At 40.4% G+C, this 22,733-nt stretch overlaps 1 protein-coding gene and 1 long non-coding RNA gene across 3 annotated transcripts; one reads left to right on the forward strand and one right to left on the reverse strand.

The window, feature by feature from the left end:
- Positions 1 to 3,570: 3,570 nt before the first annotated feature.
- Positions 3,571 to 12,434, reverse strand: LOC148650616 (uncharacterized). The gene is made up of 2 exons (XR_015926169.1): positions 12,329 to 12,434; positions 3,571 to 8,329 (listed from the first exon to the last, which is right to left on the reverse strand). It is a non-coding gene; the product is annotated as an uncharacterized LOC148650616 (long non-coding RNA).
- rnf44 (ring finger protein 44) lies at positions 4,210 to 20,649 on the forward strand. 2 transcript variants are annotated; one of them, XM_088604638.1, is made up of 10 exons: positions 4,210 to 4,343; positions 7,002 to 7,224; positions 8,164 to 8,331; positions 9,580 to 9,753; positions 11,175 to 11,336; positions 12,407 to 12,522; positions 12,874 to 12,961; positions 13,683 to 13,804; positions 14,072 to 14,171; positions 15,920 to 20,649. In XM_088604638.1, the coding sequence occupies exons 1-10, from the start codon at positions 4,237 to 4,239 to the stop codon at positions 15,980 to 15,982; spliced, it is 1,323 nt and encodes a 440-aa protein (XP_088460764.1). In that variant the 5' UTR covers positions 4,210 to 4,236; the 3' UTR covers positions 15,983 to 20,649. The 2 variants fall into 2 exon arrangements, with proteins under 2 accessions (XP_088460764.1, XP_088460765.1); XM_088604639.1 differs by having other exon boundaries at positions 8,164 to 8,283.
- The last annotated feature ends 2,084 nt before the right edge of the window (positions 20,650 to 22,733 follow it).

Raw genomic sequence — 22,733 nt, forward strand, 5'->3', positions numbered from 1 at the left:
TGCGTACAAATGATAGATCTATTTTATTTTCTCATTCCAGGCTGTAGGAGTCTGGATAGAGCCAGCAGTTCAATTGAATGCCTGAGTAATAAGATTATAAGAGTGCAAACAGCTACTGCACCTAACTGCCTGTGCCAGACTGGGCAGAAGCCCCCTGTTGCTGGACAAAACCAGTTTTAGCAACAGGAACACTTTATTAGTTGTGTGTCTTCATTAGGGATCGAAATTAGGTCATTCCTGGGAGCGTCCTCAGATTTATTTTTTTAAGTCACATGTTGTTCTTGGCTACAGTTTGTAATAAAATAAAAGACTGAAAAGTGAATAAAAGACATGGGTTACTCATGTTTCCTCCAGTTGTGTATTACAGAATTAACTTGGCGTTATCAGATGCATACATTTGTGGTTGGCTAATGTTGAAAATTATTTAAATTCTGGTGGCATTATGATAACTGAATTCTTAATGGACTGACAGAAACGTGGTGCTTCATAAGTATAACATCATCCTTGAAACAGGTTTCTGAAGTCTCTTGGATAAAGAGTTGTTTCGCAGCCCATCGTATTTATCTGGGACATAACACAAGCGCACAAACAGATAATAACACAATTTACCGTGTTTCCGTGGATATGGACAAAACGTGAGACGTAATTGGATCCAGTGCTGGTCTTGAGGAGTGATTGTTTCTGGAAGCTCCTGGATTGCTTCCAAGAACCCAGATGTCCTGAGACGACCCTGGTTTGGGGAGCACAGCTTTGAAAAAACAACTATCCGAATTGTTTGGAATGTTACCCAAAGTAAGGTGAAAGCACAAATGTGTTAAGTTTAGACATTCACAGGGACTTCACTGAACTTGAAAATTGTGTTATTTTCTAAGGGTATGTCACGTGTGGGGAAAAACTGCTATAATTTCAGTATTAAAGCCATTACAAATCCCTATTTGACTTTAATGGACCTCTGTCTTTGGAGTGTTTTATCTGTGTAAGTTGGAGAATGTGCAAGGCTGCTATCAACATTTAAAGGAGTGTTTTTAGTTTCTTTAAAAAATGTAACAAAGGGCTAGTGTTCCAAGCATAGTTTGCGGGATGATGTGTATGTGCCGATTTGTCAAACAAAATGTAATCCAGAGAGGACTGTTATGTTTTTGAGACTTTCAACCCCTTGAGTATACATGAATCATTATGTAATATAAACAATTTGACTGATGCCTTGACCTTGATTACAGCAAGCTACAGAGTGCAGTATGGCTTTGAATTTGTAAGGGCTTATTCAGATAACCATTTCACCAGAAGGCTTTTTTCGTGCAACTGCCATATTTGTTACACCAGGAGATTACTCAGATCTGTGGTATTGAAGACAGATATTAAGAGAAGAAGAAAATAATGTACCCCTTTCCATTTGTTTTAAAGTCTGAAGCATGCAAATAATAAAGTAGAAAATACATTTATTGACGTTGTAATTCCCACTTGGTCTGTTGGTATCGTAAAATAGGATGGAAAAACATGAAATTTTCCACATCCTGTATAGGTGCCTGGATAAACCTGAAGTGAACCAGACTTCTGTGAACTTGGAGATTTATGTATTTTAGTGTTAAATGTGCAATGTTAAGTTAATGGGCTTGTGCTGAGATGTAAAGAGCAGCTGGCTCAAACCAGCAGCCAGAATTACCAATGCCGTCGCCTTTTTAACCCCTTCCTATAAGTGAACATCCCTTCTTTCCTTTGATACCGTCTTCCCTTTCTTGAATTAATTGGACAGGTGCCTGATTCAGATTGGATAAATTGAGATTGTCCTTCATAAATTTGAAACACTGCTTTTCCCTTCCGATTGCATTGCAGTAATCCTATGTTACGTATACTGGCATAATATCAGGGGATATCCCTTAATCTTTAGGGACCTCTGGGTTTTTAAGTTCAGGAAAAGATAATGCTGTTAAAATGCCTTGTATTCCTAATAAATTACAATAATGCCATTTAATTGGCTGTATAACTCAAATTAGCTTCTAGAACATTGTTTTCAAGAAACCTACAACAGAAGCTACAGCGTACTTATTTTTAGCATGAATCAGAAGTCTCTAAAGTGACTGGAAAACATTTGCTTTATTGAATAGGAATATGAGGCAAATGTTAACTGCATTTGACGAGGGTTTTTTTTCTTTCTCAGATGTTTTTCAAGGCTTGTGTAGATGGGCCTTGAATTTGAAATATCAACCTGACACAGCTGAACGGACTAAATGAAAATGTCTTGTGCAGATGTGACGGTTACTCTGAGCCAAATTTAAATTACATCAATGTGTGCATGAAAAGCATTGATTGTGAGTTAGGCCTCTTCAAGGTGTCCAGTAGGAGCCATTGTACACAAGACTTGATGTTAATGTTTGTTTCATGACTTGTCCTGTAAAATAAAACCATGCCTTTTCACATTTGATATGTCTTTAATTCTGTGAATCTAAAGAGCTTTTAGTGGTAGAGGCATTTTGTATCTTGTATTATTTAGACATTTAATATGATTAACAGTTGTATGCTAGGATTTGTTTAGAAATGCACAGATAATGTTATTTACATTTTGTGATGAAAAGGGAGAATTAAACACACAGAAAAGTAATTATTTGTATACTTGATTTCATTCTTAATTCCCTGTTTCTGAAAGCCTCTGAAACTATCAGAGTATTCAGTAACACTGTCAAAACCTGGTGTTACAGTAGCTCTGGTACTTCCAAGAAATCTTGTCTTTTTTTCAAGTGTTTGGATTGACTGTCAGATTGGGGTATTAACTGTTCTGTAAGCAACTGGAGGTGGTAGGCTACTCTTTTGCTTTTATAGAAAAAGCTTTACTCTTTTGCTTCTATAATTATATTTACTTTTTTCAGACAGGATTAAGGAAAGATACATTATAAGATTTTGTTTGCAGCTTATTCTGGGTTTTACTACATTTACACCTAGCGATGTACATATTTTTTCTGGGCATTAATACATTTAAGTTATTGCTTTAATTTCCTGTGTTGAGATATATACCTGTATTCCTGCATAGAACTTCTCCTCTTTCTTAGTCTGCTCCACATAGACTTCACTCTTCTGGCATTACTGTGTAGCTGGACCTTACTTAAGTAATCCTGTTGGTCAACAAAAGAATAACATTTCTAGAAAGTAAGACATATTCTGTCTCCTACCCATGAGAAGGAAACTCAGAAAGATCTATACTAAGAAAGAAGAATTGACATGCAAGCCGGCAAAAAGAACTTGGGAGTGTATGGTCTCTTGTAATGGACATTTTGCAGGTGACAGAATTGCATATCAATTACCAACACAGTAACATATTCAAAGCAAATCTGCAGAAAGTCGTTGTCGACGCATAGCACACCAGTTTGAGAATCTGTTGTTCAGTGATTTGGCTGCATTTCCTTTTCTTTTGAGAGTGAGGAAGCTCTTCTTTCAATTCGGTTGTTTTCAAGATTTGTGGCTAGATGGCGGATGACCCTTTGTTTTTTTTAGATGTACATTCAGGACATATCAGTGAAGCTTGTGAGCCACCACTACAGTTACATGTACAGATATAAATAAAAAATAACCAGTTAATTATTTTTCTTACTCAGTCAGGACAAATATATTTGCTGCTTTCTTAGATTCACAAAAGACAAGGCACCATATGTCTCAGTTATTATCTTATTAACACTTAGGCTCAAACCTATCTGCGGCTGATGCTGAAGATGGATATGACTTACAGTGCTTAATAGCAGGGGCCGGTATCCATTCAGACATCAACAGGGCAGTAGATGTCAGACTGTCTTAACTGTGATAAATTTGCTGAGAAGCTCCAAGATATAGCACTAATTTGTATTAATTGATCTGAATATGCCTTAAACTAGATTTGGCAAAATACATGTATATTAACTTGGAAAAGGCTGTTTTTTTTAAATCACTTTCGTAGTAGTGTAAATCCAATTTACACTCCAAAGACCACACATGATATTGAGTTGGCAAGCCTTGGAATTAAAGAGGACATCTACAACCAGGGCTTGAGGCTTGAAGAATGTCCTGCAGCACATAGAAAGTGCACAATTGAGAGTTCATGTAAAAATGAGTTTGGGATTGAAGAGTTACATCAGTGCTGTAAGCTTCCTCTGTCAGAAATGAAGTCGGTGTTTTTCCCCACAGAGTGAAGACAATCTGAGGCTGAGACACAAGTGCCTCCTGCACGCTGTTCTCCCACTCCTGAGCAAGACTCGCCCCCCGACGTCACCAATGCGACCATGGGAAATCGCAGTGAATAGGCGGCCACCAACAGCCCCCTTCAATCAGAGGAGATTTCCGGGGGAGCCCTGCAATTCCCCAGCACATCTCAGGAGAAGGTGAGCAGGCCTAGACTGTCCCTGCTTTGGTGCTGTTCTTTAGAGCCACAAGTACATTGGACTTCTGGAGTAGACTTTATTGTCATATGCACAAGTGCAATGAAATGCTTATTTGCATGTATGCTCCTATACAAAGACATCAAGGAAACACCTAAACCAAAAATGCAGAACAGCGGCAGCAACGACAACAAGTTAAATAACATACGTCTTGGAGAAAAAAAACATCAGTGTGAGCCAGTGGTAGGGGTAGAGTTCAGAAGAAGCTCTCTGAGTCTGGACTCGGGCCTTTATAATCCCATAACGCTCACCAGAGGGAAGGGGGGAGAAAAGTGAGGGAACAGGATGACTGGTGTCCTTAACGATACTTCAAGCCTTCCTGAGGCAGCAAGTTGTAAAAATATCATGCTTTCTTGCTTTATTATTAACATCTAATATGAGAAAGAGTATAAATTCCACTTGGTTTCACCTCAGGGCCTTCCTTTCTTTCCTGAGCTCTGTGACATTTGCTACCCCCTTGTTAACACACCCCTTGTTAACACATTTAGCCATCCCCCTCGGACCACACCTACACCATCACCATCTACCTCTTTATGATTTCTTATCTATTGCACATCTCCAGTCATTGTTTACACGTCTGTATTGTTTACATTCAAACTGTCTACATGTTTACTTGCACATTGTCTATTGTTTGTTTGTACATTGTCTTGATGCACTGTTTGCACTTTGTCTTGTTTTTTACACTTGTTTTACAATCGAGAGACTTTCTGTAAGTAAGAATTCCATTGTACCAGTACCGGTTACATATAGCAATAAAGTTCAAGTTCAAGTTAAAATAAGTAGCGTATGGGCCAGTTGAACTAATACCTGCAAATAATAGATTGTACACTGGCTCTAGTGCAGAGGCCGTTAGGACACTAGCAGTGCTAAAACCTGTTTGCTTTAGAAATGCCTTCAATTGAGAATTGCCAATTCCCAACTTAATTTCCTCATTTGGAGCATCAGTCCTTTAATTCAAAGCCGAATATGCTACAGTAACTTGGTGTATTAATGTTTTGTGTCTTGTGTATATATGTAAATAAGTAATAAAATAGTAAGTAATGCTCAGTACAATAGCATCAAAAAGTGTGATAAACATCTTTAGCTACTTTACATTCTGCCACAGAGTGTCTTAAAAATGACGTTTTCAAGGATGAGTAGACCTCATTTTTAAAATTTCTTTAACCGCACACGTCTTGAACAGAATAACTGTGATGGACTGACTGTGGCCTGTGAAGAAGCAGCAGGGAATCTCCTGTAGTGGCACTTGTGGCGCTGTTCACAAGTGTGGTGTTCCACCTCAGCGGTGAGAGCAGCTCACTAGGAACTGGCAGACACTCAAAATCGAAAAGGACATCTGCACGCGGCCAGGGGCTGGATCATTTCTAGATGTGCACCGTGTGCCAGATTAGTGCTTTCCAAACCCTTATCACCGCAGCTCCTTTGTCTGTTTTGCGGGCTTGCTTGTGTTTTTAATTTTTTGTCGTCTCGGAGAGAGAGAGATAAAAACAAAAGAGACCAGTTGTGGTTAAACAAAGGTGGTGCCGGTTCTCTTTTATCAGTACACTGTGACTGCTCGATCAAGGCTTCAGCCAGCAACTAAAACAGACCAAATAACATAATAAGCAGTGTTTTCTGGGGGTTTGTTGCTTGGAACAGAGTGATACTGTCTTTACAAATACCAGTGGCAATCGCTTGCTTGTGAACAGAACGTGGGTCTGCAACAGCCCCCTGCCCTCCCAGCACAAAATGAGTGAAGAGGACCCCCAGGACATGTGCCTAATGTAAGGGAGACCCCCTCACACATACTTGCACCCCACAGTTCTTGCTCAGAGAGGAAGTGGCTCCTTGGGTGAAAAAATTCGAAAGCACACCAGAGGTCTAGATCTTGAGTGTGATTTTCATGTGTATTGTAGGCCTTAGCTTTTCTTCGTTTGCTGGTTACTTCATTGTTTCACAGAGCATTGCAGTTGTCCGTGCTAATTTTTCCTCTTTCCATCAACAGTATGGTCTGAAGAGCCACAAAGCTAAAGTATTTGCAAGATGAAAAACGCAAACCTCCAGTTACAAAGCATTGAGCTAAATGATTATCATATAATTTAAATGAACCTATTTAAATAGGTTTTAGCACTGTTTTAAATTGCTTTTACCTTTTATGGTCTAAAATAATTATTTCTAATTACTTTTTTGTATGGCAGAAGGAATCCTCCTCTAGTCACTTAACCTTTAAGTCTATTTAAATTTGTATCTAATATTCTGACTTTTGTGTATTTTTTTTTCTAAAAACTAAATAGTGCTATCATATGTGTATATATGAAAATCTAAATGAACAAAATGTTTCAGGTTTCCTTTGTAATGTATAACTCTTTTGAAAATGAAACGAAAGCAGTTTTTTTAAATTGAAATGGTGCATTAATGTCATAGTTAACGTGGCTTTTGTTTAAACTGTACTTTTTTTTTATTTCTCAAAAGACTAACTCGCCACTTAATCCTTGTTACAGTCAGGCTATGTATGTTGTTTCCTAGTTGATGAAGGGGGGGCTGGTAAGGTTCTTCAGGAAGGCTCTGGTAATCGTCCTGGCTCACTCTGATGAGTGCTGTTGGTGTTTTTATTTGGAACAGCCCTCCAGTGAGAAGGCAGTGGGGGCGTCGAGACAGACCCTCATTGCACAACTCTTTACACCAGGATGAGAATTTCCATCACCCTCTGTTCTCGCAGCATCAGCAGCAGATCTCTTTAGATGAGTCCAGACCGTACAGTCACACCAGCGTACCGCCACGAATGCTGCACCCTGCTGCACACCCGCCTCAGCAGAACCCCATCATGGTCGATCTCCACGAGCAGGTACAGGAGAGCACAGGCCTTCTGCTTCCCCAGTGCGCTTAGCCTACATGGTGTGGGCTAGGGAGCACGAGAGTCAGATTGATTCAAGGCCATGGGGATGTTAAGATAAGTTATCAAATTATTAACTGGATATGGTATTTAAATGTGATGTAAAAGCTGACTTCAGCCCTTGATCTGTACAGAACAGAATTGGCCATACTGTAGTTTTACTCCTAAAAAGTTAGGAGTATCTGTTAAGGTCAGTAGGGGTAATATTTATGTGTAATACTTTTTTTCTACTGAAACGGATGGTTTAGACAGAAATTGACTTGAGATTACCAGCATACGTGTGACAGGTAAACAGATTCCCAAAACTATTTTCAGAAGGTAATTGCAGGTCAAATTCTAGGTGCTCTTTTTAGGTGGGGAAAAAATAAGTGAAGCAACTACTTTGGTGTTTAGTTTTCAATATATAAGAGGCATTCTTTTTTGTCATCTTTGTGCAAAATTAAATCTATACTGTCGGTGCATTTAAAATATAGTTAAACATTAATTCACCAGGGGTAGAATCGGCTCATCTTTTAATGAGGCATGAAGCAAGGTTCCCCATTGTTACCCGAGTATTTTTGTATTTGATTCCTACTTCCATTCTTGACTTTTTACTATACCAAGGCCGTGTCCTTCATTTACATCCAGATAAGTGTATATGGTTAAAAATACCAAAGGTCAACATGTGTATTAAGACTTGGCTTTTACACTGTGAAGACTAGAATAGAAAAAACACCATCTTTAAATATTGTAAACATTGCCAAGTATCCTTTTTTAAACTATAGTGTTTTTAACTAAGTTTGAGTTGTCTGTTGATAGTGTTGTTTTCTTGATGGATGGTTAACAGCTCTGAACTTTCAGCAACATTCACAGGTTCTGCCTACATTTGTGTGGATGCTGTTCCTCTTGTAGATGCACCAGGGACCGGTCCCTATATCATACACGGTTACCACGGTGACGACCCACGGTTTCCCACTCCATGCCGGCCAGCCTATCCCAGGGTGCAACACTCAGCAGCTCCCAGCATGCTCGGTAATGTTCAGCGGACAGCACTCTCTGCTCTGCTGCCTTCCGCCTCCTGTGAGTTTGAAAAGGAAAGGATGGAATGTCCATGAAGTCCATCTAGCATTTTCCCACCATATCCCACCCACTCGCAATCTACTGCCTTGGAACACTCTGAAAGTATTCACGGGGAGATTCACATGTTCTTTTCAGTGTGTACAGTTGTTCTAACTTGGTTTTCTGTTTAGTTTACCAGTGCTACTATACATATATACCTGTTGTAAAGCTACAGATTGTTGAGCATTCAATTATTATTTTTTTTGCATTTTGAAAATGACATCTGTGAAGAACCTGTGTATGTGCATTTATCTTTCCTAGCTAGTGGACACAGTTTTCTAATGTGCCTAAATCATTTTAGTTACAAAGTGGATTTCAAGCTTTGTCAACACTAGTAATGGTATTGCTGGTATGTGTCAGTCTGAATTGTTTGTCTCCGATGTTCAATCCAAGATTTCATTTGTTTAAAACAATTTAATAACTTATCTCTATTCTTTTAAATGTCTTATGAAAGGCAGTTAGCGGAACATATGAGCCAGGTTACATTTGTGCTCCCCTGCTGTAATCGAGATTGTACGACATTAAGAAAAACCTTGAAGCAGTTTGAATTTACTGAATTTTCACATGCAGAAAGGATTTCATTAATATGCGAAGTAATATAACCTGTACATGAATGAACCCGTTACTCCTGTGCGCAAATTAGTGGTTTTACATTAAAGAGCCAGTTTGCCATTTCCTCAGAATTGTTCCCTTGTGATTCGAGCAATAGCCATTGCTCTGTGGGTATTCCCACTCTTGGCTTGTTGCTTCAATTGGGAACTCAATGCCTGTGTGTGTGTGTGATGTAAGAAAATAAAGGCTAGAAAGAGGATGCCGTTCAACCCATCTAGCTTGTTTGCTGGTTGGTATCTAATTGATCCAGGGATCTCATCCAGCTTTATCTTGAACGAAGCCAGGCTATTGCAGCTTTGATAGTTTAGGATCAAGACGATTTTAAGATGTACAAGGAGGGGAAAAAAGAAAAGCCTTCAGTTGTCGACAGAAAGTGGCAGGTATTCTGCTATATCATGATGGAATAGAGTTGAACCACTAATTCCACCCCACTGTTGCAAGACAGTAAATTCTTGCCCTGAACCTCATAAGCCAATTGGGGGTGGCTTGATGATCTCGACAGGAGGATGGTAAATTGCCCGCATGGTATTTTCTGAATTTCACCTCTGCCCCCCCCCCCCCCCCATTGAAATTGCTCTTCGTCTTGGCTTTTTCCAGCTGATCCAAGCCTGCACAATGCAGCACTTGCCAGTATCGTATCAAGCCTTTCCGCCCCTGATCTCCAGTGAGCATTTTATACTCCACCCTCCTCCGCCTGTACCTCCCCACCAGCCGCCTCACCTCGCTCCGCTGAGCCAGTTCGTACCTCTGCAGCCACAGCATCCGCGCATGGTGAGTACCGCTCGCTGCCCGTGCCTCGCCGAACTGCTGCTGAAGAAATGAGGAACTTGGGCTTCAGGAGGAGCCATTTAATGACCTCTGGGACTGGAAAGGTGATCCGGGGATCATCCGGAGAATAATCTTGTCATACGAGAGCATGGGGTTTGGCCTCTAAATGTTACTACAGTTATAATTATCGAGTCAAATCTTAAAATGTTCATGCTCTCTTGATCTGATAACAGTAATGACTCAAGGTGCCACACAGAGGTTACATCCTGTGCTTTGTATTATAGTTTTACCCTTAATGTATTCCTTTCCCAGAGATGATCAAATGGGTTTCTTGTAGCCCTAATTTAGCATACCCTTGGCCTCTGTAAAAATGCCATTTTTCTGGTGGAGATTAATCTTCACAGTGTTCAAAGTCGATAATACCGTCAGACATGAAAAGGAAATTACAGATACTGCTAGCAATATGTGGGACAGTTTCTAAAAATGATTTATGGGAGTCCTTTAATATTCTACATTGAGAAGTAAAAGATCTTCCATGTATCTTAATTTATAATTGCTTACACTTAACGCGTTTATGGACACTCCACTCAAAGCGCTTTGCAGGTCAAGGGGACTCCCCCTCCCCCCCCACTACTACCAGTGTGCAGCCCCACATGGATGATGTGACGGGAGCCAGAGTGCGCCAGTACTCTCCCCACACTCCAGCTCTCATTGGGGAGGAGAGCAGAGTGGTGAAGCCAGTTCAGAGATGGGGATTATTAGGAGGCCATGACTGGTAAAGACCAGGGGGATATTTGGCCAGGATGCCGGGGTTACACCCCTACTCTTTTTTGAGAAATGCTCTGGGATTTATAATGACCGCAGAGAGTCAGTACCTCAGCTTTACGTCTAATCCAAAGGACGGCATCTTTTTATGAAATAGTGTCCCCATCACTATACTGAGGCATAAGGATCCACACAGACTGCAGGGTGAGCGCCCCCTACTGGCTCCTCCAATACCTCCACCAGCAACCTTAGTTTTTCCCAGGAGGTCTCCCACCCAGGTACTGGCCAGGCTCACACCTGCTGAGCTTCAGTGGGCCGCAAGATGTGAGTTGCAGGGTGATATGGCTGCTGGCAATCTTGGTAAATGAAGTTGTGCACAGCAAACTTCTTGTTTAGTCTTGAAGGTATTGTTGTACAGGTATTGGCCTTGACTGTGTCTTTCCTTCTGCTGCATGACGGTTCTGTTCATTTTTGACTCGCCGTAGAAGTGTCAGGTCCACTTTTTCGGGATGTTTAATGGGGAAAGTCTAGAGTTTTGCGAGAGCGCACTAAAGAGCAGAGCCCTTCCGGTGGAAAGGAAGGTTCTCCTCCAGCGGAGTGGGCCTGTCCCTGCTGCGTCGGCTGCAGGTCCTGACCGGTTGCGTCTCTTCCCACTCCAGCCTTTGCAGAGGGTAGAGAATGAAGTGGATTTAAGAGGGGACCAGCACCCTGTGGGAGGGTTCTCCTACCCCCCCACCCATCACCCACCAGCAATGCCTCCTTCTGTCCCCCTCCAGTATCTCCCTCATGACCCGTTGCACCAGGAACTGCCCTTCGGAGTGGTGAGTCCGCAACCTTTTCTATTTCCTGTCCTGCGTGGTGCCTTTGTGTGGGTGAGGAGAATAATATTTTTATAAGAACATGACTGAAGAAAATACTGCAGGCCATTTGACTTTGTTTTCTTGTGAAAGCAGCTTACCTGACTGACAGCTTTTTAGAGTGGACTTTCCTGAACCAGTAAGAGCCGTTTATAAGAATTATGAAGTGCTGCCATCTGTCACACACAGGGACCTACAGGGGCATGGTTTGCACTCTGATCTTTGATGTCAAGTGGGAACAACAATATCACTTTGGGCTCACAAACCAAATTTGAATGATAATGTGAACAAAACCTAAGCTTGGTCCTATAACACTTTGGAAACAAACTGCGCACTCTGACTTTAATTGTTGACAGTTCACATGCTGTGCATACAGGGGATAAACACAAGATGCTTTACTTCTGCCTTAACGATTCTCTTTTAGAAAACCGTTTCCTGTGGTGTCTGTGGATTGTGCTCCACGTAAGAAAAGCAAAATGTGCACATAAGAAACCGAATGAAATGATAGCTGCCACCTTAATTTCACCAACCAGGGGTTCTTCAGGATGAGGAGAGTCAAAGGAATGATCTCTAATTGACCTCAGATTCTATACTTCATTAAACTGGACTCCAACAAATAGACGTTGTTCCAATCAAAACGAAAGAAACCTTTTCCATTTGAAACACACTCAGTGGGAGCGCAGCCATTGACATGAATCAAATGCTGTACTCCCTAGACATCAACACTTCTGTGAACTGGTTTTAGAACAGACATTTTTCTGTAGCCCATCCTGGACACCATATTTTCTTATTAATTTAACTTAAATATTTAAGATACCGTACATTTTTACTATAATTAAAGAAGCCAAAAATGCTCAGACACCTTATAACTTATTTTATGCAGCAGGAGGGTGATTTATACCAATCTTTAAGGCCTGTTTTATTACATTGTAGCTCCCAGACCGTTATCCACTCACCCAAAATCGACTTTAAGCTATCCTTGGGAGCACGATGTTGGTGTGATGTTGAGTAAGTGCCTGTGTTTCTCTCCACAGCCATATCCCCATGTGTTGCCTCGGCGAGTCAACGGGCAGAGATACAGGCTGCAGCAGCCTCTTCCCCCTCCCCCACCCCCGCCTCCCTACTACCCCAGCTTCCTGCCATACTTCCTGTGAGTACCTGGCTGCCAGAGGAATGGGGGTGGGGTGGCTGTGATTGTTCATCATTTGGCTTTCAAAATGCAGTATTTGGTAGACAAAGCAGCATGTTCTGTTCTGCGATCAGAAGGGCTTTTTTTTTATCTTGCAACAAGTTACACAGAAGTACTACATGTGAAAGCCTGATGGCTTCTGTGAGAGTGATACAGTCATAATGTGTGAAAGGCAAATCTTTGATCAGTTGTTTTTTATGCAGTTGCCTTAGTCCTGCTTATATAATGGCGAGATGGTTTTCCTTGTGCCTGGCCCTATGAGTCTGAAAGGGTAATAGTTGTTGTAGTGACTCATGGTTTGTATTGTCACAGCTCAATGCTTCCAGTGCCTCCAACAGCGGTGGGGCCTGCGATCAGCCTGGACCTGGATGTTGATGATGTAGAAATGGAGAACTATGAGGTCAGACCTTCCCCGGATCTACTTATTTGCTTCCCTGGAATCCGTAGTACTGGAGGATCACATCGTTTGTTTATCGTTGCTTTTTTCCCACTCTGTAATGAATGTCATTTTAAATCCTGTTTTCAAGTTCTGGTTGGGTCCGACCCCTGTTGGCCTGCTCTTCTGCTGCAGCTTCAGTGCGCAGCTGCTACAGACGGGTTTGTAGACAAAATCAATGTGGTGGCGGGAAGTATTGGACTTACAGTGCATCAACAGAAAGTAGCTCTAGAGCCATGATTGCTCATTCTCTGTAAAGGTTACACATCTGGTTTGGCCAGATGGTCTTCTCTCATTCTGTGCTGTCTCCGCAATTCATTAACATTTTCTTCTTTTTTTTTTTACAGCAATGCTAAAGAGCTGTGATACATGATTCAAGCACTCAGTCCCTTGTTTTACTTGTTACAGATAGTGGTGGTTTGTTGGATTGATTTCAGACATAAGAAAGATGACAAATGAGAGAAGATCATTTTGGCCTGTTTGGGAGTTCGTTATCTAATTGACCAAAGATCAATTAGATCCTTTAGGCCAGGGAATTGACTTCAGCAGCATGGCTGGGTTGCGTGTCCCAGACCCCCACAACCCTTTAAAGAAAGAGTACAGCAGTTCTTCCTGGTCTCAGTGTTGAATGCTCTTCCACGCAGTCTCCAGCTGTTTCGATCCCAGTCCTTGGTGTGTCTTTCAGGCATTACTGAACCTTGCTGAGAGGCTGGGGGAGGCCAAACCTCGTGGGCTCACCAAAGCCGACATAGAGCAGCTCCCGTCCTACAGGTTCAACCCAGAGAACCACCAGTCTGAACAAACGCTGTAAGAAAAGGCCCTTGGCTGCAACAGTTGACTTCATCTAAAATATTATCATTTTACTGACCAGTCGCTACTTCTGTCTTTTTAATTAGTTGCTAAATCTATGCAATTAATTGCTTTTGAGCAGATAAAAAATATTGGACCCTGTTGCTTCAGTTGCTGAAATTTTGTATTTTATTTTAACATTTTAATTTAAAAATAGCAGCAGTTTTCTGAAGTAGGAAAGGAGGAGTTTCTTTGTATTAATTCTTTTTTCCTAATCCTTCACAGGTGTGTTGTGTGCTTTAGCGATTTTGAGTCTAGGCAGCTACTTCGAGTATTACCCTGTAACCATGAGTTTCACGCCAAGTGTGTTGACAAATGGTTAAAGGTAAGAGCTTTGGTAGTGGGCACCTGAAAGCAGATTTTCATCTCACACAGTTTGTGAACAGTTCCCAGAAGCTGACAGCACAGTGGCATTGAGGTGGCACGACAATGAATAGAAAACAAATTAAACTGAGAATCACTTGCAGTTGGCAACACAGCATGGTGTTTAGCGCTGCTGCTTTAACAGATCTTGGGTCCCGAGTTCAGTTCAGGACTGAGTGCCTTCTGTGTGGAGAATAAGTGTTCTCCCCATGTTACTCGAGGGTTTTCTCTGGATACCCATGTTTCTTCCCACCTACTTTGGTGGCCCCGTGTGTTGGCTTTCTGCCTCCTTCGGTAGGCTGAAGTGTCTATAGATGATGGATGGACTTTTAACAGATAAGGGAGGAGGAGAGGTGGGATTGGGGACTAATGAGTTGTGGTGGTCTAAAGGGCTTCCAAGGGAACTCTGCCAGCATGCATCCAGACCATTGTCTGTGATCCTTTTCCTCAGGCTGACTGATACCATTAAGTCCCAGGCCAGACTGTTCTCTGCTGTAGCTCTCCAATAGTGGAATGACCTACCTGCCACAGTCAGAGCCATGAGCTCAAACACCTTCTTCTGGGAGAAACTGAAAAGTTGTCTCTTCAAAATATACCTGACCCCTGAGGCCCATGACAAACCCTCACTGATGTGCCCTTGTGTGACGGACTTCCTGTTTATCAAGCAGCACTGAAACTCTTTACCACTGTGCAGCCTGTTAGCACGTAATTAAAGCTACCCTGAGTGCTGTCTGTGGTTTTATTGTTTTTGTGCTGCTGTTATGTGCACCCTTTGCATCTTGACGGGATGCGATTGTAAGTTGTTTTGAATAGAAGTGTCTGCAAAGTGAATTAATATAAGTGTAAAGTCAGTGAACATATCTAGAATTCATTATGAGTTGTTTTGCCTGAATAACACTGATTTTAATGCTAACTGTCCAACTTCCAGTGATGCGGCACACATGATCAAGTGTCCCTGAAACAGTGCACTCTCAGTCTATTGCACAACAGAAACTCTTGTCTCTCCTACTGAGCTGTAAGAAAGGGAAACAGCCAGTCTCCTGCTAGGCGTAGGGGCTTCAGTGTTCCTGTAATGCAGTATTGGTGTGAAAGGGAACTGTTTTTGGAGGAGACATTCATGTAGTGTTGTATTCTTGGTCATTGCAAGATGGAATGGAGAGGGTATTGGATGATGTATAATAACTAGTTTCATGTTAAAAGCTATGAAAAGTAGAAGAAAAAGAAAATCGCACATCCCTAAAGTAATTCTGATAGAAAGAAGTCCCTCTGTTGTCGTAGATGTTTGAGCTACCATGTTAATGTCTTTTTGGGAAAAAAAAACTGTATAAAGGTGTTGTGCAGTGAAAATGGAGCTGTCACATGCCACCTTGGCCTTTAATTTATAATGAAAATGACATATATTATCAAAAGAGATTAGGATTAAACTGTGAATGTGATGCCTTTTTGCAGAGGTTCTCAGTTTTTGAGATATTTAAAGGGATATTTCAGTAGAATGTTATCAGTTCCAACTGTCAACTTAATAATAATTTTTGCTTCAGAGATGTATGATGTAGCAGAAGCCATTTACTTTTGCTATCAGCCTCTGGTGTGCTGCCCTCTTCTGGCTAATTGATGAATTTGTGTTTCAGTCCCTCCTTGTGCCAATTCTGTATTGTTTTCCACCTCTCTATGAGATCTTAACTAAAGCTTTGTTTTGTGCTCGTTTTCCAGACCAATCGCACTTGTCCGATCTGTCGAGCTGATGCTTCAGAAGTTCACAGAGACGTGGAGTGAAACTTCTCATTGTTGTAACCGACGTGAAAGCAGCACAAATAAATGGAGACCGCTCTCCATTGGAGACACGGGAAACCTACCGCCTACCCCACCGTGTTCCCCGAGAACAACCCTTTTTCCTCTCCCTCCCTTGAACAATAAGCAATCTAGGATCGTATCTGGGGCCCTGTCTTACCTCTGCTGTGCATCGTGTGAGTTTGATGAAAGCTACTGCCTAGTATAACCACATAGCCACCGAGTTCTGGAGTTGTGTTGTGTGTACTTATTTTGATTGCCCTTGTGTTTCTGATACTCCAAAGATTTAACATGTAATATCTGTTGTGTTTTAACTTTTAAGGAAAAAAAAAGGCTTAACTTCTTTTTCCATTTAATTTGGTTTTCTAGTTGATGCTAGAGTCATTCCAAGTACTGCAGCAGTAATGTGAGGGTGGGGTGGCGTGGGATGATGAGGGGGGGGGCGGGTGGTTGTGCAGTCAGCTGATTTACAAAGGAAAAGAGAAGATTAAAACTAGTTTGGGCTTTGGAAAGAAACTGGACCATTCCACTGACCTGCAGGAAAGGCTTACTGTCAGAGGTGCATGTTTGTATCGGTGATGGGCAATGTGGCTTGTTAATAATGTATGTTACGCAATAATGTACTTTTTTCACCTTTTTTTTTAAATCGCTGAATGCTATTGTGAAAGTCCAATTTGCAGTGGTAAAAGGTGCAGTATCTTTTTAAGGCCTGAGGTTCAAAAACAAGGTATCAGGATTTGGACGGTGGACGCTAATTTATTTGGAAAATCCCTCCCGGTTGCAAAAACGTAAAAGGAAGACGCCCCTCCCTGCTCCCCCACCCCACCTCCGACACACACCTCCCACCCTCTGGCGGATAAAGGACATGGAAGACAATTGCTATTGTTGCTCTGGTAGACGGCATGCTTCCTAGCTGAGCTAGCAGCACAGAAAGACTCAAGACTAAACGTCTGTTTCTCTGCTGATCCACTAGACCCTGCTACGCAAACGCAACACCGACTGCCCCATTCCCTGACTCCGCCTGCAGAACACTTTCTTTCTCTGTTCAGGAACTGTTGCTTTGTGTGGCTGCTGGAATTGGGGCATGTAGGGATGTGCATGGACTGTTGATTTTTGGAAGAGCAATATTTAAATCAAGAGCGCAACATTGAAATCCAAAAGAGGAATACTAGGTTAACCGAGAGCTCCGGGTCAAAGGAGTGACATTCGCCTGCCATGCTTTGCTCATCTGAATGGAGCAGGCAAAGGTGGTGGTGGTGAGTGACAGCTTCCAGTAACTTTTGAAGAAGCTAGCTTCATGGCATCCTGCAGAAAGCAATATTTGCGACGAGTGCCGAATTTAATGGAACACTTCTTCCCGACTGGGGGAGGCCAGGTTTTTCCTTGTTTGTGAGCCAAATATTCAATATACTCTTCAAATTTTTAGCTCTGCCTTTTCGAGACCTTGACAAGCACAAACATATTACTGATCTTAACAGAAAATTATCTTTTTCTGTCATTTCCACTTATTTTAGAATATAAGGTTTTTAAATGGTCTTATTTATTGGTTTTATCTTCTGAAAACAAATCTCGGAAGGACAAGGTCAAAGTACTGACTTGAGGTATGTCAGTTAAGCACGTGTGATGTTTAGAAAGCTTGGTCAGGTCTAGAAACCCCTGTGTAGGCGATATAAAAGATGCAGCATCTTTATGAAGCTGTGAGCGAACATTTTAGCTTAATTGTCTTGTTTTGAAGACAGAAGAATGTTTAAACAACTTGAATAGTATTGCGTAAAGTTCCCTGTGTTCGCCGCTGGTGACAATAATTGTTTGAGTTCCTGATGTTTCAACAATCGCAAAATTCAGTTGGAATTTGTTGGGTCAGCTGGGTAATGCACTGGACTGTTGTTCTCTCAGTCCGTCTTGCTCGGGCCTCAAGTAACTTCATCTGGCGGAAAACAAAATCAGAAATGGTTTCAGAGGTCTTCACAAAATCCTTCATATGTAGAGGATCTACTTGTAGTACTGCCCCATCTAGCACTTATTGGCAGTCTTCACCCTAACAAAGGAGACTTCATTTTCCCTATTGAACTGAAGTAGACATGGGCATAAGCTTGCCATGTGTATAGAGAACGTCTCCAGTTTCCCATTTTACCCTTTATTAAAAGCCATTGTAATGAATTATCCCACCACTTAGGTAATTTATATATATAAATATATACATATATACATATCTGTACACCAGAATGTGTATATATAAACCTTTCCTATTTTAATATTGTGAATTTTGTGAGTTTTAAAGAGATTTTCACTCAGGGCCTTTCAGTTAATTAAAATAAAATAAAGGAGAACAGTCAATTTCAAATGGGAATGATACCGTGAAGGGGATGTCTTTGATTTTCTATGTGTGTTTTTTGTTTTCCTCAGGCCGTATGTAGGGTTTATAATGCAACCAATTCAACTTTTGTTTTAATTTTGCAGAGAGCAATGGATATCGCATCTTTTAAAGACAGGCATGCAAGCAAAAAATAAAGTTAAATAGAACAGTTATAAATAAATAAAAGAGGCATTGTGTCACTGCAGCCCATCATCAGAGTGTATGTTAATCTAACTGTAAACGGTCTGTTTCTGTGTTCTTGTATTTGAATGATATATATATACACTGGTCGTGTTCCTATTTTAACTGTGTGCCTTTGCGCACGCTATCCTACCTAAACCACTTCCAAACTTATCCTAAAGGTGTTTGCATGATTTAAAAAAAAGTGTGTATTTTGAGTGAAAGATATCTAGAAAGGGGAAAACTATTTAAATGTGCACAATATGCATGCATGTCTGACCAGCTCTGAACTGGTTTTTAGCTAGCTCTAGTTGGCTGTGGGTTTGGGTGGGGGGACTTTGTGCTCAGCTGATAACTGCCATGCACTGTACTGCACACATTTGTAATGCACTTGAAGGACTGCAAGATTTTCTTTCGATCGTAGTAGGATTTTCTGCCAAGTACGGGCTCCAATTTCATGAAATGACCCTGCAGAATATCCAGTGTGCAAAGGAGTTAGAACACAACTTAGCCAGTGGCATTGTTAAACTGGTGACTGGTGATGATGTTCCTGGAAACTAGTTGTTTGAAAGCCATATAGCAAAAAGGTGCTAGATGTTCTATTTTAAGTATGTTGCTACATTCACTTAGTGGAATGCAATAGTTTGCTATGGAACTAATGTATTTTAACAGCATGCAGAGCTAAAGCCATGCAACTTCATCCACAGTCGCCAGATCTTAAAGACAAAAGGGGAAAAGGAAATACACTAAACGCCTTAAAGAGACAGTATTTCATTAATACAGGTTCAATTTGTTTTTCTCCATAGCAAAACATTGCCAACAGTATCTGTCTGAGCCAGCCTTAAATAAATTGGATGGAGAAGAGGCCCACTGCCCCTTTGAAAACATGTTACAACTATAACTGTTTATTTTTAATATGGTTCCATCAAGTGGTTATGTTTTAAAATATTTGCAAGCTTTCCTTTGGGTTTTTAGTGACCAGTTGAAGCTTTCCTGGTAGCTTCTCCTTCCCAAACTCAAGTTTTCAATTCTTTCTGTACCACTGACCGCCTGGAGCCTCTTTCGGTGGTTAGTCTCAATTTTGTTTTGCTGCTACCATCTTAGCTTTTTCCGCAAAGTAGCCTGTCTGTTAATTAAACTAGCTCGGGTTGTTTTGGCACTTGTAAATGTTTTTTGTGATTACTGTATGTCATTTTACTCTTGTAATTCTGCTAAAAGCTGTTTTTTTATTCATCTGAGCTGTCTTAACCTTGTGATTTATTTAAATCATAGTATGCACTTAAATCCTGTTTTAAAAATGGTTTCCTTTGTACAATGAGAAGCTTCTCAGTCTTGCCAAAAATACTAGCAGCACAAAACAATTGTTTTTGATATGTTATCATTTGGGTGCACTCAGCATTCATTTGGTACTGGAAAATCCCAGTGTTCGCACGCAGACAATACATTTCAATAACAGCTCCACACTGGTATCAGTGTGGTCTTGAGGTTTTATCAGAGGCGAAAAAGAATCTTGTAGTCTTTCAGTGATCCAATTAATAAGTAATCTCACAGCTTGTGTGGTGCAAAATTTATTCCAATAAGCAGCTAAAACTCTTTAGGACTTGTGATTTGTTGATTGCTCCGTAGATGCCACTGATTGTTTACCAATGATTTTTGCTGTGGTGGGATAGTGGATTGTTTACTGTTATAATACCCCCTGGCCTCTAGGGGAGCTAGCCTGAAAACCAGGCAGCCCCTGGGAAAAAAGGGCCAGGGCACGTGTTCTGTGTTAGGAAGATATTTTGCTTTGGTACTTGCACATTTACAGTTACCTCATTTTTGCCATGTTTGTATTTGAAAAAAAGCTAATATATATATATAGGAAAATGGTTCTTAATGCTATAATTTTTTTCATTCCATTGGAATCATATTGTTTGTAGCATTTAACATATAACTAGTTATATTGTATTATATATACATCTGTATACCGATTGAAATTTTTAAGATTTGTACTTTTTTTAAATGAAAGTTGCTAGTTCTGCTTTACCGAGTAGTGCAATCATATTTTTTTTAATTGTTGTGGCTGATTTGAGAGGGTTGTTCACTAATAAATGTATGATGTATACCAGTATAATAATGGCTGTTTTGTTCTTGTCAAAGTTCAGGAGACATGTAACAATGAAAAATAACACTGTATTATGGGGTTGTATAATGTCCTAAATCTGAAATTTCTCAGATTCTGAACTCTCTTTGCTGTTTGAACATGTTTAAAAAAAACATGGTGTGATATAGAGAACTTCTTCCAATATATTTCACTCTGTTCCATTTTATCCTGCTCACAATTAGAATATTTAGGTCGCTTTTTAATATATTGAGAGAACGAGTATAATAATACTGAATTGTTTCTCACACACTGGCCAGTTCTGTTTAACACCATTTAACACACAGTTAAAAACACTATTTGGCAGTTTCTGAAACAAGGTGAATTGCTCTTCAACTTCCAAATCAGTCAACTTAGTGTTTTGTTTCATTATTACCTTAAGCAGAATTTACAATTGCTGCAAATAACAAATCCCAAAGCTTAATTGGCATTTTATAGCTATAGCTCATGAGGCACTCAGACATCACAAAAACATTCTCCAACAGAAGAGAATGGAAATGTAGTGTACAATTGTCAATATGTTTAAAGTGATGGTTCAAAGTAACACCCTGAAAAGCATGCAAACACAAAAATCAGTAAATGAAGTAAAATTGAAAACTTAATGATTGCAAATGACCCTTTAAATTGAGTTAGTGCAGTGAGTCGTATCAATAGAATGTTACAAAGTTCTACAATGTAAGACCGGGGATGACCAGCCTGGGATCAGGAACACCACAGTCCCGTAAGTTTTGAGGTTCACTTAGGTTTTGATCATTTGAATAGGCTGTTTTATGATTAAAAAAAAGATGATTGAAAGATCAACTATTTGTTGCTTTCAGAGGCCACAGCTGGCCATTTCTGGCTTAATAGACTCAGTTGACTAAATTAGTAATAAAAGTTAAAATCACAAGCTTAGTCTTGGCAAAGTGATGGTTTTAATGTTGACCTGTAAGACCTGCTGGCTCTGCACTGGAATGGCATTTGAAAAGATGCTTTACATTGTGTTTCCACCTGCTGTCCTTAAGATCCAGAATTTAGTGGGTTTACTGCGTCTTTAAATTGAAATGGCTTAAGGCTGTGGAAAAGAGATAAATTGGCTGATAAATCGTAATTGGGTTAGTTTTCCCCATTTTGATGTGGAGATGTGAAACTCATCTTGTGGATAATGTGAACAAGACTTGGGGAGACAATAGCCCCTATAAACACGTTTGAAAGGTCATTCTAATCTGATGCAGAAGATTTAGTGAACATCAGAATCTGTGCAGGTGTATCTACAGTTGCAGACACATTTCTGAGAACATGGGCTATGTTTTGGGGAAATTGGATCTCAAATGTTAATTCTGGAATCCACGCCTTGTTTTGTGAAGAGCAGGCCAATCAGTCTTCATGATAGAGTTATACTGTCTTCATAATCATACATAAAATATCTTCATAACATTTGTCGTGTAGAAATCCTATACCAGTACAGTGCTATCCCACAGAAAACTAAATTTAATCCAATTAACGAGAGAGCAAATGTCTTTCCAGTGGCTTGAAAAAACCTGCAGATAGGACTTCATTCAGGTACTATATGTATTGCACATAACGAAGCAGTACAATAGCTAAAAAAGTACATAGAGGAATGTTCCTTTATGCATTTTATCTAGTTCTTATCCTATTACAGATTTAGATTGAGACAGAACATTAAATGCATAAAATTAATCTGTCGGAAAGAAAAGTATTAAAAATGCTACGTTGTAAGAAATGCTGCTACACTGGTTGGAACAAGGTAACAAAAAGGGGGGGTCTGCACGATGTTATATATGTGTAGGAACACTTCTGAAATGACTGCAATAGATCCTGTCTGTCAGCCAAGGTCTGGCAGTCCAGTTTTCCAAGTCAAAACTCAGACTCAAATGCCTGATTCAACCTCTAAAGCCATGCCCTTATTTCATGCATTTTGCTTATATTTAATGGAAACAATGGATTTTTAATATTAGACTGGTACAATGTCTTAAGTTTTCTAACCCAGGGTTAAGACACTAATGTAATTACTCGCATCAAATCTTCATTTTCATGAAGCTCCTTAACAAACTACATCC

Source organism: Lepisosteus platostomus, chromosome 13 (genome assembly GCF_059453375.1).
Source record: "Lepisosteus platostomus isolate fLepPlt1 chromosome 13, fLepPlt1.hap1, whole genome shotgun sequence".
Lineage (NCBI taxonomy): Eukaryota > Metazoa > Chordata > Actinopteri > Semionotiformes > Lepisosteidae > Lepisosteus > Lepisosteus platostomus.